At 44.7% G+C, this 18219-nt stretch overlaps 1 protein-coding gene across 7 annotated transcripts in view; it reads left to right on the top strand.

The window, feature by feature from the left end:
* The window catches only part of LOC101943505 (palmitoyltransferase ZDHHC14), a 324118-nt gene that overhangs the window by 210983 nt on the left and 94916 nt on the right, over positions 1–18219 (top strand). The window contains exon 1 of one of the 7 annotated variants that reach the window (XM_024112273.3): positions 10240–10434. The exons of 5 other annotated variants lie outside the window; for them this stretch is intronic. In XM_024112273.3, coding sequence (XP_023968041.1) covers positions 10423–10434 — 12 coding nt within the window. In that variant the 5' untranslated portion in view covers positions 10240–10422. Of the gene's footprint in view, positions 1–10239; positions 10435–18219 lie in introns of those variants that run through there. One more of the 7 variants, XM_065588885.1, reaches the window with a different exon arrangement.

The raw sequence follows: 18219 nt of genomic DNA on the forward strand, positions 1-18219 counted from the left end.
GTGACCAACCAAAACTGTTGGCTTTCTACCAATGAGGGTGCAAAAGTAGTCAAAGCACAATATATTTTGTCTACAACATAAAGAAAACGGGAACATACAGTACATTCATAATCAACACAAAATAAGTATGCTGGCCAAGTATATAATAAAGTGAGTTAGACTGAATGTCCTCACTTTGTCCAGAGGAAGAAAGTGAAAAAACAAATGAAACAGGACTGAGTTGGAAAAATTAATATGTAGTACTCCAAGGTGGAGCTAAATAATTAAGTACTAATGAGTGAGGTGCTGGGCATCTCATTGTGATCAATTAGCAATCACAAGGAGTTGATGGGCTGAGGAAGGAAGCAAAGAAATTACAAACAAAGCTCTTCTCAGAATTGTTTCCTCAGAGAGAAATCCCCAGAATGAAAAATTTATAAGGGGAAAGTTCTATTTAGACCAGCTGTTAGGACCTAAAGAAGTCTGGACTTGACGTCTTATGGGATTTCAAGGTTAGCTGGCCCTAGCAGTTTGACAGTACACATGTGATCTGATCCATCCTCATCGCTGTGAGGTATGGAGTAAGACAGTAAAAATGTGTCCACGTCTTTGGCAAAGTCACATGAACAATAGTTTGCACTGAATATGAAAACACTTGTTTCCGCATGAGATGCAATAGTGCCAAAATGAAGAAACTGATACTGAAAGGAATGCTGTCTTAGAGCTTCATCATGACCAAGGGGATCAATTTTGTCAGCTCTGATCACTGCAACAGGAGGAAAAGAACCATTTATATGTTCCGTGGCAGCTAATTTAATGTATTTTCATAAATACTACTCCAGTTGTTGTCACCTCAACTTACTGTTCAGAAATACTCACAAACAAAAGGGATTCATTGCTTTGCTATGATGTTGCATTTGTATATGCAGATCAGTGTTTAGGTTCCTCTCAGCAGTGGGTGGAGATGTGGGAAAGGAGCAGCTTGCATCACACCCTGGCAACTGGAATAGCAGTTACCAGGCTCAACCAAAGGCATGTTTAGTCAGCTGAGAGGAAGTTTGCCATGATTTCAGAGCCTTTGAGGTCAGCATTAAATGAGACAAAACATGTGTATATGAATCCTGAAGGGAAAAAAATCCATGAACTATTATTACTGAGTCAAAGATTAAATCATGAATGAACTGCTTTCAACCACTAGAAAGCTTTGGAAATTTGAGATTTTTTTTTCAGAAAAACAAGGAAAATATTCTACTCCTAAAGGGCAAATAAGGTGATGGGGTTAAAAGGGAGAGAGAGAAGCTTGAAGTATTTTACACTTGCTTCTGGCTATTAGTCTTCTCTGATCCCATAACAACAACTGGAAGAACAGTAAAGATTTTGAGGGTGGAACTTTTGTCAACTTTGCCATAAAATTTTGTGGTATGAAACTCTCAAATATTACACAGTGACACAATTCATATAGGCATGAGGCAAAGATGTTGGCACAGGTAGCCTTTTAACCTTTTGACTTTAGTGTGGTAATGATACTTTTCAAAACATGTTGGAAAATAAAGAACTAACAGAATTAACTGTCATTGTGTCTGCTGTCAGGAATTTAGATTATACTTACATTTGACAGAAGCTTCCATTTGCAAAGTTGTCTACTGGAGTATTTCCAGTTACTTCATCTGATGTAACAAGTTTAGTTTTAGAACACAGTACAGAATATTTCCATGGCTGTGATTAATTCCTCAGCTTCGTTGGCCATTACTTATTTAGTTCAGATTGTAGTGCTAAGGCACTGCCCTTTGTTGGGGGCAGTGGCTCTGTCAATCTAGAGGGAGATGCTGAGGAAAAGCCCTTAAGGCAATGCAGCATGTATGCCCTTCTATAGCTGACAAGCCCTGCTGTTCAGCACAGTGGGTAAAGACCTGGTCCTACATTTACTCTACCCTACGAAATTTGGATAAGCTAGTACCCATGGCAGCATTAACCCTCTGCAGCCCTTGTGCTCAGGGATGTTCAGGAGCTGCAACTGTGGTCAGTGTTACTCAAAATAGGGCCAGTTAGTGTCCTTATGTACCTGGGAGCTCTTCTGATCTCAGGAGTACTTGTGGCACGTTACCACTGTGACGGGTTGGATCACAGAAACCCCCTTGGGAGCTGCCACCCAATGTGCAAAGACTACCCCTGCTTCTGTTTTCCCTGCCAGCTCAGGACTCCAGCACCCTGTCTTGCTGTGCCAGACACTCCTGTCTGGCTCCAGACACAGATCCAGGGTCTGAATCACTTGTCCCAAAGCTGCAAGTTTACCTGAAAACAGCTCACAGTAGTGTGCTTGCTTTAGCACTCAGATGCCCAACTCCCAGTGGGGTCTAAACCCAGATAAATCCGTTTTACCCTGCATAAAGCTTATGCAGGGCAAACTCATAAATTGTTCGCCCTCTATAGATTGTTCGCCTTCTGATCTCAGCTGCTCAAGCAGCCCATTCATCCCACAAGCATTCCAGGAGGGAGGGGGAGGTATTCAAAGAGGGAGAGGAGACCAAAAAAGGGTGGGGGGAGACAGACCTTTTGAACCTACAGTTTATACAGATCACTGCTGCTCCTACAACACTCAGCAGCTGAGCAGGAATGAGAAAGATTTGAGGAATGCTCTTTGCCCCCTTTCCCATCACAATGGGTGGCCACAATTCATCTCAAATATAAGTATTTTGAACAGTATGTGTTAGACAACAGGATCTTCATTTAATTAATTCAGCCCTTTCTAGTGAAATTTTTCATTTCTTCACTGGATTCTACTGAAGTGACCATTTATATCCCTGGAAAATGTAGTTCAATAAACTCAACCACAAGAGTACATATTTACTAGGAAAAGTCATAGCGCAGGGAAATAACAAAATCCAACATATGTGCTTGCTTAACAGCTTTCATGGAAAGGAGATTTTTCACTTCTAAAATGTATATTGATACCTCAGTTTGAAGGATGGGGCTTTGGAAGTACAAATCAGGTGTTGAGTAGCTAAAGCCATATAGATCAAATAGAAAATATGAGCTCGATTCTGCAAAGTGCTGAGTACTTTGGCCCTTATCCAGCAAAGTATTTAGGCACGTGAACAGTCCCATTGAAGTCAGTGGGATTACTCATATGTTTAAAGGTAAGAATGTGGTTAAGTCATTTTATGAACTAGGGCCAGAGTCCTCAGCACCCTACTAGGCAGCAGAAAACTCACCTATGCAAAAGGTTTTAGAAATCACTTTAGGTGTCTCCGATTGGCAGTCCGTTTGTGCTAAGGCTTTTGTATTAGCTTATAATGAAGGTTTCAGCTAGGAGGAGAAATGTGGTCTGGCCTGCACAAAAGAAAAAACAGCTATAAGAATGTAGAAATAAGCAGCTGTAAGGATATTCCTCACATAGATTCATAGATTCATAGATTCTAGGACTGGAAGGGACCTCGAGAGGTCATTGAGTCCAGTCCCCTGCCCGCATGGCAGGACCAAATACCATCTAGACCATCTCTGATAGACATTTATCTAACCTACTCTTAAATATCTCAAGAGATGGAGATTCCACAACCTCCCTAGGCAATTTATTCCAGTGTTTAACCACCCTGACAGTTAGGAACTTTTTCCTAATGTCCAACCTAGACCTCCCTTGCTGCAGTTTAAACCCATTGCTTCTGGTTCTATCCTTAGAGGCTAAGGTGAACAAGTTTTCTCCCTCCTCCTTATGACACCCTTTTAAATACCTGAAAACTACTATCATGTCCCCTCTCAGTCTTCTCTTTTCCAAACTAAACAAACCCAATTCTTTCAGCCTTCCTTCATAGGTCATGTTCTCAAGACCTTTAATCATTCTTGTTGCTCTTCTCTGGACCCTTTCCAATTTCTCCACATCTTTTTAAAAATGCGGTGCCCAGAACTGGACACAATACTCCAGCTGAGGCCTAACCAGAGCAGAGTAGAGCGGAAGAATGACTTCTCGTGTCTTGCTCACAACACACCTGTTAATACATCCCAGAATCATGTTTGCTTTTTTTGCAACAGCATCACACTGTTGACTCATATTTAGCTTGTGGTCCACTATAACCCCTAGATCCCTTTCTGCTGTACTCCTTCCTAGACAGTCTCTTCCCATTCTGTATGTGTGAAACTGATTTTTCCTTCCTAAGTGGAGCACTTTGCATTTGTCTTTGTTAAACTTCATCCTGTTTACCTCAGCCCATTTCTCCAATTTGTCCAGATCATTTTGAATGATGACCCTGTCCTCCAAAGCAGTTGCAATCCCTCCCAGTTTGGTATCATCCGCAAACTTAATAAGCGTACTTTCTATGCCAATATCTAAGTCGTTGATGAAGATATTGAACAGCGCCGGTCCCAAAACAGAACCCTGCGGTACCCCACTCGTTATGCCTTTCCAGCAGGATTGGGAACCATTAATAACAACTCTCTGAGTACGGTTATCCAGCCAGTTATGCACCCACCTTATAGTAGCCCCATCTAAATTGTATTTGCCTAGTTTATCGATAAGAATATCATGCGAGACCGTATCAAATGCCTTACTAAAGTCTAGGTATACCACATCCACAGCCTCACCCTTATCCACAAGGCTCGTTATCCTATCAAAGAAAGCTATCAGATTGGTTTGACATGATTTGTTCTTCACAAATCCATGCTGGCTGTTCCCTATCACCTTACCACCTTCCAAGTGTTTGCAGATGATTTCCTTAATTACTTGCTCCATTATCTTCCCTGGCACAGAAGTTAAACTAACTGGTCTGTAGTTTCCTGGGTTGTTTTTATTTCCCTTTTTATAGATGGGCACTATATTTGCCCTTTTCCAGTCTTATGGAATCTCTCCCGTCTCCCATGATTTTCCAAAGATAATAGCTAGAGGCTCAGATACCTCCTCTATTAGCTCCTTGAGTATTCTAGGATGCATTTCATCAGGCCCTGGTGACTTGCAGGCATCTAACTTTTCTAAGTGATTTTTAACTTGTTCTTTTTTTATTTTATCTGCTAAACCTACCCCCATCCCATTAGCATTCACTATGTTAGGCATTCCTTCAGACTTCTCGGTGAAGACCGAAACAAAGAAGTCATTAAGCATCTCCGCCATTTCCAAGTTTCCTGTTACTGTTTCTCCCTCTTCACTAAGCAGTGGGCCTACCCTGTCTTTGGTCTTCCTCTTGCTTCTAATGTATTGATAAAAAGTCTTCTTGTTTCCCTTTATTCCCGTAGCTAGTTTGAGCTCATTTTGTGCCTTTGGGACATAAAGGTCCCTGTCTACATGGCAGTTAGGCTGAAAATGGAAGACCACATCGACACCAATTTCCCAAAATACTCCTTTCCCGTAGGGGGGAGGGGAACCAGAAAACCTATCCACTTGTAAACTTCTCCAGTAAACCTTGTTAAGATCAGCTTGTGGAGGAACGTTTTCTAGAAGATCAGAGATTTCGGATGTGTAGAGAGGCCTGGCAAATCATTACTTTGTTTCTATATTTAAGATAGACAAATGTTGTTTAAGTGGCCATCAGTCCTAGAGTGTGAAGCCCTTCCTGGTAGTTTTCAGAAAGCAAGGTGTTGAGAACAAAGTGGAGAAAGATTGAAGCGTTAGGAGGAAAGGTGTGTGTATGAGAGGTTCACTCTCAAGACATGGTTTAAAGAATGAAACCACTAGAATAAACACACCATAGCACATCTGTTTGGGTTGTAAAACTAATTTAAAAATCGAATCAAAATGGAGTTTGAATATTTTTCTAATTAACCAGTTCTGACTGTTACAGTAAAAAATGGTGTGGTTGCTGCTAAACAGCTGTTTTTCAGCTCTGCAGCAGCCACATATATTCTTTATTGCTCCTGTTCAAGATGATAGCTAGAAACCCCCCCAGCCAGGGCCGGTGCAACCACTAGGCGAACTAGACAGTTGCCTAAGGCGCCAAGTGGCTGGGGCGCCAAAAAGCTCCCTCGTATTTCCCTGGACATGTCCTTTTCGTCTTTAAATAGCCGTCCGGGAGGAATTGGTAGAAAGGTCCAGGATTTTTCCCCCCTGCCCCCCATGCAGAGTGCAGCGCGGCTGATTGGGCGCCTGGGCCTGACTGAGCCGCTCCCATTGGCCTCCAGCAGCCAGAGTCCCTCCCCCACGACCCCCTCCCACTGCCTCAGCGCCGCATCGCCAGTACTCTGTGGGGGAGGGGTTGTGAGCTCTGCAGCCTGTTTGGTTTGGCTCCACCTGGAGCCAGTGGCTTGAGCGGCATGGCGGTAAGGGGAGTCCTGGGGGGCGGTCAGGGAGCAGGGGGTGGTTTGGATGGGTCAGGGGTTCTGGGGGGGGCCTGTCAGGGTGGAGGTGTGGAGAGGGGTCGGGGAAGGTAGGGAGCAGGGATGTTGGATGGGTCAGAAGTTCTGGGGGGGGCAGTCAGGGGACAGGGAGTGGTTGGATGGGGAGTGGGAGTCCTGGGGGTCTGTCTGGGGGCGGGGGTGTAGATAAGGGTTGGGGCAGCCAGGGGACAGGTAGGGGGTAGGGTTCTAGGGGGGGAAGTTAGGGTGGGGGGTCTCAGGAGGGGGCAGTCAGGGGACAAGGAGGAGGGAGGATTACATAGGGGGTGGGGTCCTGGGAGGCAGTAGGGGAAGGGGTCCAGGAGGGGGCAGTCAGGGGACAAGGAGCGGGGGGGGGTTGGGGATTCTGAAGGGGGATTTCAGGGGTCGGGAAGTGGGAGGGAGTGGGTGGAGACGGGGCTGTCCCCCGTCCTCTTTTTTGATTGTTGAAATATGGTAACCCTAAAAAAGCGGTGCCCTGGCTCGGCAGGGAGGAGCCGCCTTCCGGAGGCACTGGAGAGCCAGAGCGTCGGCGTGCGGGGGGTGGCGAGCCCAGCCATGGAGGATCTGGCACAGCGCAGGGGGCAGCAGCCCTGCAAAGGCAGCGGCGCCACTAGCCGGGAGCAGCTGCACCCCCTGCCCCTCTTACCCAGGCTGCGGCCCAGCGCGCGCCCCCCCCAGGAGCTCCTGCAGGCTGCAGCAGATGCATGTGGGCGTTGTCCCCTGTGTGTCCCCTGGCTCCCCCCTCGCCATGCTCGGGCTCTGGGGTTCCCGGGCATGTTAGCTGCCCCTGGAGCATGGGGCTCGGAACCTGCTCCGGGAGGGGCAGTGGCGGTGGCAGCTCACCCTCCCGGGAGCCACAGAACCCAAGTGCAGCGAGGGGAGAGCTGGGGGGCACACGGGGTCTGACACCTGCATGTATCTGCTGCAGGAGCCCCCGGGGGGGTGCCAAGAGGGCCGCAGCAGGGAGCAGCCGCGCCCCCCTATCCAGGCTGCGGCCCAGCACCCCCCCCGGAGGCTCCTGCAGGCTGCAGCGGATGCATGCGGGCGCCGGCCCCCCATGTGTTCCCCAGCTGCCCCCTCGCCATGCTCGGGTTCTGCGGCTCCCGGGCATGTGAGCCACCACTGCCCCTCCTGGAGCAGGTTCAGGGCTCCATGCCCTGGCAGCGGCTCACATGCCCGGGAGCTGCAGAGCCCAAGCATGGCGAGGGGGCAGCTGGAGGGCATGTTGGGGGCCGGCGCCCGCATGCATCCGCTGCAGCCTGCAGGAGCCCCCGGGGGGAGGGGGGTGCTGGGCCGCAGCCTGGGCAGGAGGGGTGGGGGGCACGGCTGCTCCCTGCTAGTGGCGCCGCCGCCTTTGCAGGGCTGCTGCCTCCCCGGGCCCTGCACCGTGCCAGCTCCACCATGGCTGGGGCTCGCTGCTCCCGTAAGCGGGACACTCTGGCTCTCCGGTGCCTCCGGAAGGCGGCTCCTCCCTGCCGGGCTGCTGCAGCAGCCCAAGCCCGGCAAAGCCAGTGAGTGGACTCGGGGCGGGGGCCGCCGGGGTGGGGTGAGGTGAGGTGGGGAGGGCTCACGGTGGGGCTGTGCACCCTCCAGGGGAGCTCAGGGGGCGGGGAGAGGGGAACCTGGTCTGGGGAGCAGCCCCTGGGCAGGCTGGCCCCTGGGGTCTATAAAGGCTCGTTGGGATTTGCCCCTCAATGAACTGATGTGCGGGGGGGGGGGGTGCAAGGTGGAAGTTTTGCCTAGGGCACAAAATATCCTTGCACCGGCCCTGCCCCCAACTATTTCACTTGTTCTACATAGAAGGCGGGGAAAGTTGCAACTTCATTTTCAAGTTACAAGACTTGTGGGTATGCTGTTTTTCTGTTTTGTTAAAGTTGCCTGGCTCAGTGGAAAGAGTTACCAATAGTAAAAGAAGCTTGTAAGCACTTCAGATATGGAAATATGCATGTAAGGCATTATGTTGCTTCACAATATTAGACATGATTTTTAGGAATACTAATGTTTGACTCATTGACAATTTGTACAATTACACTACTTTTTTAAAAACTGGGATTGAAGGTGAGACCTTGCTTGCTACTGATCAAAAACCAAAGAAAATACCCCCTCAAATAGCTATATTTGCAAATTATGCACAGTCTATGCAAAATACGTTTGTATTAAAGCCACTGTATTCTGTCCCCCTCCATTTGTTTTCCCCTTTTACCTAAAACTGTAAATTGATTGGGATAAGAATTGTCTTTTACGATAAGTCTGTATGGTGAGACCACAAGCCATGATGTTGATCAGTATTGTCTCTTTGTTTTCTTGTCCTCCTGCTTCTGTCTGTATCTATCTGTGGTCTCTTGTCTTATACTTAGGGTACGTTTACACAAAAAATGCTATAGTGGCACAATTGCAGCTACACCACTGTAGTGCTGTAGAGTAGTCACTTGCTACAGTGATGGAAGGGGATTTTCCATCGCTGCAGTAAAGCAGTAAATCCATTGCTCTGAGAGATGGTAGCTAGGTTGACAGAAGAATTCTTCTGTTGACCTAGAGGTATCTGTTCCAGGGCTTATGTCTGCTTAACTATTTCTCTCAGGGGCTTGAATTTTCCACACCCAAGCAACGTAGCTAGGTCGACCTAAATTTTATGTGTGGACCAGGTCTTAGTCCCTGCCCCAAAGAGCTTAAAGTCCATCTTTTTGTTCTTTATTTGTACAGCATCTAGCACAATGGTGTCCTAGTCCATGACTGTGATACTGGGGGTATATCTACACAGCCTGCGGCAGCGAGCGTCCCAACCTGGGTCAACAAACTTGGCCTCACGCTACCACCCTCAAAATAGCTGTGTAGACATTGTGGCTTGGGTTCTAAAGCCCACCTCCCTCCTTAGGCTTCAGAGCCAGAACTGCAGCCCCAACATCTACACAGCTATTTTTAATGTGCTTGCTGCAACCCCAAGTCTGTGGACCTGGGCTGGGAGGCTCGCTGCTGCAGGCTATGTAGATGTACCTCTAGGCACTAAGGTAGTACAAATAAATAATAATAATTAATTATCATATAATATCTAGTACAATGGACCTGATTGGTCTTTTACCTGTAACTGTAATACTATCAGCTCGCTGAGGCTCAGATGACACACAGATCACAAATGAATTACACATCAAAAGACTGCAGTTGAGGAAACTTAATGTGATAGTAGATTCATTTCCTTGTGGCCCAGTTTTCTGAAATTACTGTTCCAAGACTGAATGGAAGATATTGACTTTCATAGAAAAAGCAACCCTCCCCTCCCCCCAAATAAACCCAGACAGTAAAATGTTATTTTATTTGCATTTTAAAGAAATATTTGGCAGTGGGAATGGTTGATTAAAAATGCATTCACTTTTGCATTAGTGGTATTTTTTTGGTAGGAAGGTAAATATACCAGCTGTGTCAAGTGAATCTACCAGTGGAAATCCCTCCAGTACATTAAGGGCTGAAGCAAAAAGTTGAATGAGGAGGATGCAGACCCCCCTCCCCCAAAGTGAGATTTGAATGGCTAGAGGGATTGTACAAACTGCCTAAGAATGTTCATCACCCAAAGGACCGGATCTTCCAGCAAATGGGTGAGGAGAGCTGAAGTAAGTCTGAACATTCATTGCCAGATGCTGTCATCAGTTATGCTGGTGTAAATCCGGAGTAACTCCGAATTTACACCTATGTAAGTGAGCAGAATGCGGCTCACCGGCTTTCTGATTCCAATAATCTATCCTCACAAAGAAACAAGAGGCTACAACGGTGCAAACAACAGCGTGTGTGTGTGTGGGGGGGTACTAGTGCGGGGAAGAAATGTGGGTGGAGGACGAAGCGGGGGGCGGCCCGGCACAGAGAGAAGGGACGAGACGGGGAAGAGAGCACGAGCAGAGGAGCGAGCGGGAAGGGAAGAGGGGGAGCGGGGAGGGGCCGGGACACAGCCTGGCGCTACATTAGCTCCTGCCCGCTCAGCGCGGCGGGTTTCTGCTGAGCAGCCAAACCGCCCCGGCAGCCAGAGGGGGCGGTGGCGGGACTTGTGACTGGGCGGCTCGGAGCAGCCGCCGCCCAGCCCGCGGCCCAGTAGCAGCGGAGCCGGGCCCGTCGCGGGGCAGGGGAGACGCGCGGCGGGAGCCCCGCGCCAGCAGCACCATGGCCACCAAGGTAAGGGGCCGCCGCGGGGCCCGGCGCGCCCACCCCCTCCCCGAGCCGGCTTCGTGCCCGGAGCCGCGGGGTGGGGAGCGGGGTCGGGCGCCCCCCTCTCGGGGTGAGTCCCAGGAGACCCGCGGTTGGGATGGGGGAGGCTGGTGTTTCTCTGCCTCCGGGCCAGGCCAGGGGCCAGGGAGAAAGGGGCTGGGGCGGAGAGCAGGCCCCGGGGCGTTGTGGGGCTGAGACCCCCCGGCACCTCGGGGCTGGGGAGACGGGCTGGGCTCTGCTGTCCTCCCCGTGTAACCGCCAGGACCGGGAGCTCCAGGAGCCACCCCCGGCCCGTGTGATTGTGCCTCGCTTGGGCCTTAGACCCACCCACGGACCAGCGCTCCTGGGCCAGGCAGGAGGGGAAAGGAGTTTCCAGCGTCACAAAGTTTTCCAGGGAAAAGTTTTTTTCCACCCGCTCTTTGTGTTGTTTCACTTGCCCCCACATGCTGCGGTATCGTCTCAGCTGCCCACGTCAGGCCAGGGGCACAGTGCCCGGGTGACTTGTAACCCGCAGATCAGAAGAGACACCCCGAGTTACAAAACCCAGGAGCACCTCGTTTAAACACCGCCCCCCCCCGTCGCCGCCGCAGGCGGATACCCACAACCACAGCTTCCTAACCTGGGTTACTAATAATAGCTGGAAGAATTAAAATGTGTATGGCTATTTATAATGTGGGCATGGGCATTTTACGCTGCCTGAACAGTGGTGATAGCTTCGTCAGTTTCACTTGTGTGTCTTGTTTCGCTTTGGTTCTCCTGAGTCCTGATATGGCCAATAGTGGCATGGTTTAGTTGGGAACATTATGGGAGTGTTTTTAAATCAAAGCAAAATTTTCATTTACATTTCAAAGCAGTGGCATGGACACGTTTCTGTTCATACTAGGTTTTGTAAAACAAAGAAATAAATGTTTGGGGGCTGAAGTACCTTAGATTGTCCATTTAATTTCACAGCTGTGCAAGCAGAAGAACCTGGGCCTTTACTTTTCAGAGTTGCTGAGCTAACTGCATCTCCTGTTGACTTTAGTGACGGTTGTGACTGCTCAGCGCCTTTGAAAAAGTCCTTACGGAACCAAACTCTAGAGATTTGAATGTCATTCAACTTTACATTTTGTCCTGTATTTTTCTATACAGTACTCAGAATTCAAGCAGGAAGGAAAATGACTATGATCTTAGGTCTGGCTTACACCTGAGACTTAGGTCAACCCAGCTACCTTACTCGGGGGTGTTCAGATCTCGAGAGAGACCTAGTTAAGGTGACCTAAGCCTTGGTTTAGACAAGAAGCACTGCAGTGGTGCAGCTGCAGTACTTTAAGTGTAGCCATAGCCTTAGTGTTTGATACAATGACTTGCATTACAAAAAGATCAGACACGAGACTCAGTTGCTCAGTGGAACTCTTCCTCAGCTGTGGTTATGTATATTTGCCTAGAAGTAGTGCTTATTTTCTGTGTATGGGGTAGTAGGTTTATACACCTGATAATGTCCAAATATAGAAGGTGTCTTTTCCAGTCAGTTTGATTGCAGTGGGATAAATTCATTTATTCTCTTCTAGTGGTGCATGTGTGTGTTCCGCTTTATAAAACAAGAGTACCACTAATAGCTAGGCCACATGTATTCCACAGTTGCTCTTCAAAGAACTGATGCATATTTGTTTTATGTAATCTTCTGAATAATCTGTTTTTTGTAGATCATATAAAATACGGTTTTCCTGCTGCCATGTGATTGTTGTAGCATGTGAATTAGCAGTGTTAGGAGTTCTGTGGTTTGATTTTGATTTGTAGTAGTGTATATGGTTTCTAAAAAGTATGACACTAAATTATTTTGCTCTGTTTCTGAACATTATTAGAAAACTCATGTATTAATTGGACTTTGCATATCTGGAACAAGTCTAAGTTATCTACAGTATTTATTTGCTAACTTAGCTGAATATAAAAGATTATGCTGTGTTAATTAAAAGGTATGTTGTCTGGCTAGTAGTTTTTTATTTTGTTAACTTTTTAAAGTCCAAAGTACCTTTAAAGAAAATGTGTGCTGTACTTATTATGACATGTCACAATATTGGAAACAAAGTTTTTGAGACACAACTGGTTCCATAAACTAGTTCTGCAGCTTAGAAAGTTCCATTTTGTTACTAGTAGACCCTGTCCACATAGAATAGTGATAGTATATGATTCTGTATGTCTTAATAGTTGACAAATTCTGTATCTTGTAGATATCCAGTTTAGTGTATTAATAGTATTGTATAAATAGATGCACAGTATTCTTTAGATAAGAAGCCTAAATCCTAAGTCAGATAGCTGCTTTGAAAATTTATCGTTACACCTAAAATTGGCGTTTATATGTATCAGAGGTTTAGAACAGGGGTGGCCAACCTGAGCCTGAGAAGAAGCCAGAATTTACCAATATACATCGCCAAAGAGCCACTGTAATATGTCAGCAGCTCCCCCCGCCAGCAGCTCCCCCCGCCCCGCTCCCAGTGCCACCTGCCCACCGGTAGCCCTGCCGACCAGCGCCTCCTTCTCCCTCCCCGCATCTCCTGATCAGCTGTTTCGTGGCGTGCAGGAGGCTCTGGGGGAGAGGGGGAGGAGCGAGGGCATGGCAGGCTCAGGGGAGGGGGCGGGAAAGGGTGGAATGGGGGCGCAGGGCCTGTGGCAGAGCCAGGGGTTGAGCAGTGAGAACCCCCATATTGGAAAGTTGGTGCCTGTAGCTCCAGCCCCGGAGTCGGTGCCTATACAAGGAGCCGCATGTGGCTCCGGAGCCACAGGTTGGCCACCCCTGGTTTAGAATGTTGTTGGATTGGGCTGGGTTTTAATATTGTTAGTTTGAACTAATTTGTGATAACACTCTGTATGCAAGTGTGTGTGTGCAAGGATACACATAGAACACTTCTATTACTTGTGGTTGTTAGAAGGAAAACTGCATTACTTTTGGCATATATGTACTTCTGCAATTGTGATAATCAGTTCAAATGGTGCCTATTTCAATATGGAATAGGACCTGCACTGTATTGAAAGGAGGATATGAAGGACCACTGTTGATTCTGTGCCTGAAAAGAAGAGCAATTTAATTGTATAAATGTGGAGACCTGAACACTGTTTTTCTTTAAATAGCTCCCCAGTTTATAACTTGTTCAGATTATGCTATCCCTGATTTAACTAAAATTATATTGTGGGCAGAAGAGCAGCAATTATTTTTCATTCTTTATTTCTGGGGAAAATTGTTTGTTGCATATTATTGCCTGATTTTAATCTTCATTATTTGCAAATTAAAGACTTGTTTTTTTTTGTTTTGATAGAAACTTAACTTACCGGTATATATTAGAGCGGTGCCAAATTTATCTACTGTTAAGTTTGTTGTATGGCATGCATCACCTACCTCTGAGATGCAGCTATTTAGGGTTAAATTTGGTAAACTTGTTTAATTGTCAACTGTGATCCTTGTAGAAGCGATTGAACTGTTTATATTTTTCTTTTTAATGGTTGATTCAAGAAGACTGTTTGAACTTCAATATGCAGTATTCAGAAAGTTAGCCAATAATAATTTACCATAGCAATGAAATAGGATTGTATTTATTTTTAATCCCAGCCCTTCTGAAATAGCTGACTCCTATGAGAAACATGCCAAATGTTGGAAATGCACATGCAAAAAAAAGCTGTAGAACATAATCCTAGACTAGGGTTATTGATCTTGGCTATTTATTTCTCATAGTTTAATAACAGTTTAACCACTGTATACATAGATTCAAAGGCCAGAAGGGACCATTGTGATCAGCTAGTCTGACCTCCTGCATACCACAGGCCACAGAACTTCCGTGAATTAATTCGTGTTTGAGTTAGAGCATATCTTTTTGAAAAACATCCAATATTGATTTAAAGATTTCCAGCGATGGAAAATCGACCACAACCCTTGAAGTTATTTCAATGCATAAGTACCCTCACTCTTAAAAAAATTGAGTCTGAATTGTCTAGTTTTAACTTCCAACCCATTAGATCATGTTATACCTTAGTCTGCTAGATCGAGGAGCCCTGTATTGTCAAATTTCTTTTCCTCTGTGGGTACTTAGACTGTGATCAAATTATCCCTTGACATGGTCTTTGAGTGAAATAGACTCAAGGAGCTCAATACAATATTTCTCGATAAGGCTTGTTTTCCAATCCATTTATCATTTTCGTGGCTCTTCTCTGAGCCCCCTCAAGCAATTGCCAGCTTCCTACTGAAATAATAGGAAATACAGGAGGAGAGTAAAAAAAATCTGCATTTTGTGGCTGTGACCTTTTAAGCATACTTCCAAACTGCGTGACATGTTTGTAGAGAGGAGGTATGGTCCAGTGTTTGGATGCAATACTGATAGAGGACTGGGGTATTCCTGACTCAGCCCTGAATTTTCTTTCTGACTTTGGGCAAGTCCTATAGGCCAACATTTTCAGAATTGTTCACTGATTTTTGGGTTCCCCAGTTTTTGGGTGCTTAACTTGAGATCAGTAGATCCTGATTTCCATTCAGGGCCAGCACTTTTCATCGACTTAAATGAACTTACGGGTACTTAGCACCTCTGAAAATCAGGCCCCCAGGTATATCAGAGCGGGTAACTAAAGTTTGAGGCATCCAAAATTAGTGGACATTTTAGAAAATGTTGGTGTTTAACTTCTCCGTTCCTCAGTTCTCCTGTGTATAAATGGAGGGAGAACACTTCCCTAATTCACAGATGTGCAGGGAGGCTAAATTAATACTTGTAAAGCTTATTTCTATAAAAGAAAAAAATACTAGCTTTGCTTCTATGACACCCTTTCAGAAAAGACATTTCAGACTCTTTCTGTATTTGCCTACTTGATTTCTTGGAGTCAATTGACCCAACCATTTTTCTCATTATTTGCAGTGTTGTAATTTCTCGTGTATTATATCATTTGTCACATTTGAGTTTCATTCAGTTGTGGGGTGCTGGAAACACCAAGAAGCTGCATGCTAATTTCTAAAGAATGTGGTCTCAGGCTCAACATGTTTTTAGAGATGTATATTATTTAATAGATAATTTCTTTCCTTGGGAGGGCTAGTTTGGAATTTGCTAAGTCACTCTTCCAGCTGGAAAAATAAGACTATAATAAGAGGATCCAGTATGTCAAGTACACTGTGCTTGTGTGCTGCTAATGTAAGATCTGGATTTTAACTTGAAATTTAAGGTCAGCCTGGTTGATTCTGTTAGTCCCATTGGAGTCAGTGCATCAATGGCACTACTTGCATGAGCAAAGACACTTATTAATAAGCTTTTGCAGGATCAGATCCTTAGTTGCCAGTTTGGGGCCCAATTCCTTAGGGAGATCTGTACAGGCAGACCTTTACCCCAGCATGGAATCCCATTTTAGTCAATGGGACTCTGTGGGCTAAGGATCCACCTGTGTGGATCTGTTTGCAGGATTGGGCCTTTTTTCATATGTTAAGAGGTGTCTTAGGAAGAAACTTTTTAGGACACATAGTACATTTTGGTTCTTAACACTTTTTTTTGTTTGTTTTTTAAACTGGCATATTTTTAATACTTGCAAACAAAATAAATGCATTTTTAAGGAGGACAGAGAGAGGGTCTCCAAAATTTAGAAGTAAAGCTTTATCCTCCCTATCTGTACCCTTATTTTTTAAAAATTCCAATTCCTTAATTTCCTTTCAGTGTTAGTTTTTTCACTGCTAGGCTTGCTGAAAAGGGTAAGTTTTGAAGTGTTCTCGGCTGTATCCTTAGTGACAAACCAAAGTAGAACTAGTTCTCTTTGCTGTCTTGTGTGCAGAAGTGAACTCCCCTTTAGGTTTGTCGAGATTAATTCAAACCAAAACTGAGAAGCATCTCTCAACAAATGAACTAAATGAAGTGCTCTAAAATGGTCTATTCTGTACAGAAAAAATTAAACCTTTTAAAGACCATCTTAGCTATTGAAATTGATTTCTCATGGAGGAGTATTTAACAAAATATTAATTGTCTTAATAGCATTGTTGGAAGAGAATTATCATATAAACCATTTCCTGCTTCTTTCAGCACTCTCCACCCTTTGGGACTTCAGTGAAGCAACACTTAATACAAGAAATGAGAACACAATGCTGTAAGCTGTATTTACAAACAAAGGGCTTGCTCCTTTGCACCCTTATTCAACAAGTAATCAATTGAAATCAGCGGGTTTACTAATGTGAGTAAGGATTTGCAGGATTAGGCCAAAAGAAATGCCAAGATGTTAACAGCTATAAAAATGTCAAGCAGGAATAAGATTTTTTGGGTAAGAATGAAAATTTATCCTAAAAAACCACAATCCACCCATACAATGAGAAAAACAAATGTGGACTTAAACAGTGCCATATAAAAATAAGTCAGTTTGGTGTCATGCCTGAAGTGCATGACCCACTGGTTTCTTAATTTATTTCTAGCTGTTTTTCTTTATAATCTTCATAAACTTCCTGCAGTCAAATGATACATGGCTTTCCTCACATTTTAGCAATTGCCTACATGAGTTTGTTTTCGTTGTCGTTTTTGTTTTTTAATGGACCTGATCTTAATGTCATTGAAGTCATTAGCAAAACTCCAGTTGACGTACATGGAAGAAAAGATTGGGTCCTGTATGACGATTTGCTCAGATGCTGCTGCTTCCTATATGACTCAGTATTTCTAGGTTATTTTAACCACCTAGAGATTGAGTCATCAGAACATCATTACCCCAGAGCATGTCATTATTTTAAAAAAAAAAATCTCGTGTTTACAATAGCGAAAGAGGAAGAGAAGTTTTACCTATGTAGATTTCATCTTGTTTGAAAACTTAACTTTTAACATTATTAAATGTTTGTAACCAGATAGAATCCATTTCTAGTCTCTCCATATACTGATTTCTAGGGGCGGGGGGGAGGGGCACTTTTTAACTTGTTCCTTTGTTTTTGCTTTACCAATTACATGACTTAAAAAAAAGTTTTGTAGTAAGACGAATTGTAGTACATCTTATGAGTTGTTCAATAGATTTCTATCTGTGAATTGTCTGCCAGTCTGTTAAAACATCTAATTTAATTGTCTTTTGAAAATCTTATTTAAAATTACAAGATATGCATAGATAGAAGTCACGTAAACAAAATAAATCTATCTGACCAGAAACAATTTTGTTGTGAAAGGAAGTTGTGTAATTGATCTTAATTGACAAATTTCAGAGGTGATGGCTTCCATCCCTTTGTAACTAATACTGTGAGAACTGTATTGCTAAATATGCTGATTCCTTCGTGCCTTATTTTTATAAGCTATTCCAACTTTAGTACTATTGGAATTAGCACCTCATGAACAGGTGACATAATAGGTTAGTGTTGTAAAGCAATGGGACAAACTTGTTGCTTTGAACAGCTTTCCACAATATGAAATACCATGAAATTTAGAGAACTAGAACTGTTTAATCAAATTATGTGAATATTTAGTGCTTCACAGTTACTTGTAAAATGAGCAATTTTATCTTTATGTTCCAAAACATGGATGGTAAGATTGCTTTGGAATATTGAGGCACTAAGCTTCATCATTTAAAAAAATATTTCTTTCATTTTGTAAGTGGCAGAAATCGCATGTTTTGCTATCATCAGGTATTAAACCCTGCCAACATAAACATGATGAATTGAAAATACAATGTGTATACAGTACCCCAACAAATAAAGCTAACGTGCTACTGGAGAAAAATAAATAGATGTTTTTAACACACTAAATATATGCTTACTCTCAGGGCCGGCTTTAGGAAGTGCGGGGCCCGATTCGA

The sequence above is a fragment of the Chrysemys picta genome, chromosome 3 (genome assembly GCF_011386835.1).
Source record: "Chrysemys picta bellii isolate R12L10 chromosome 3, ASM1138683v2, whole genome shotgun sequence".
In the NCBI taxonomy this organism is placed as follows: domain Eukaryota; kingdom Metazoa; phylum Chordata; order Testudines; family Emydidae; genus Chrysemys; species Chrysemys picta.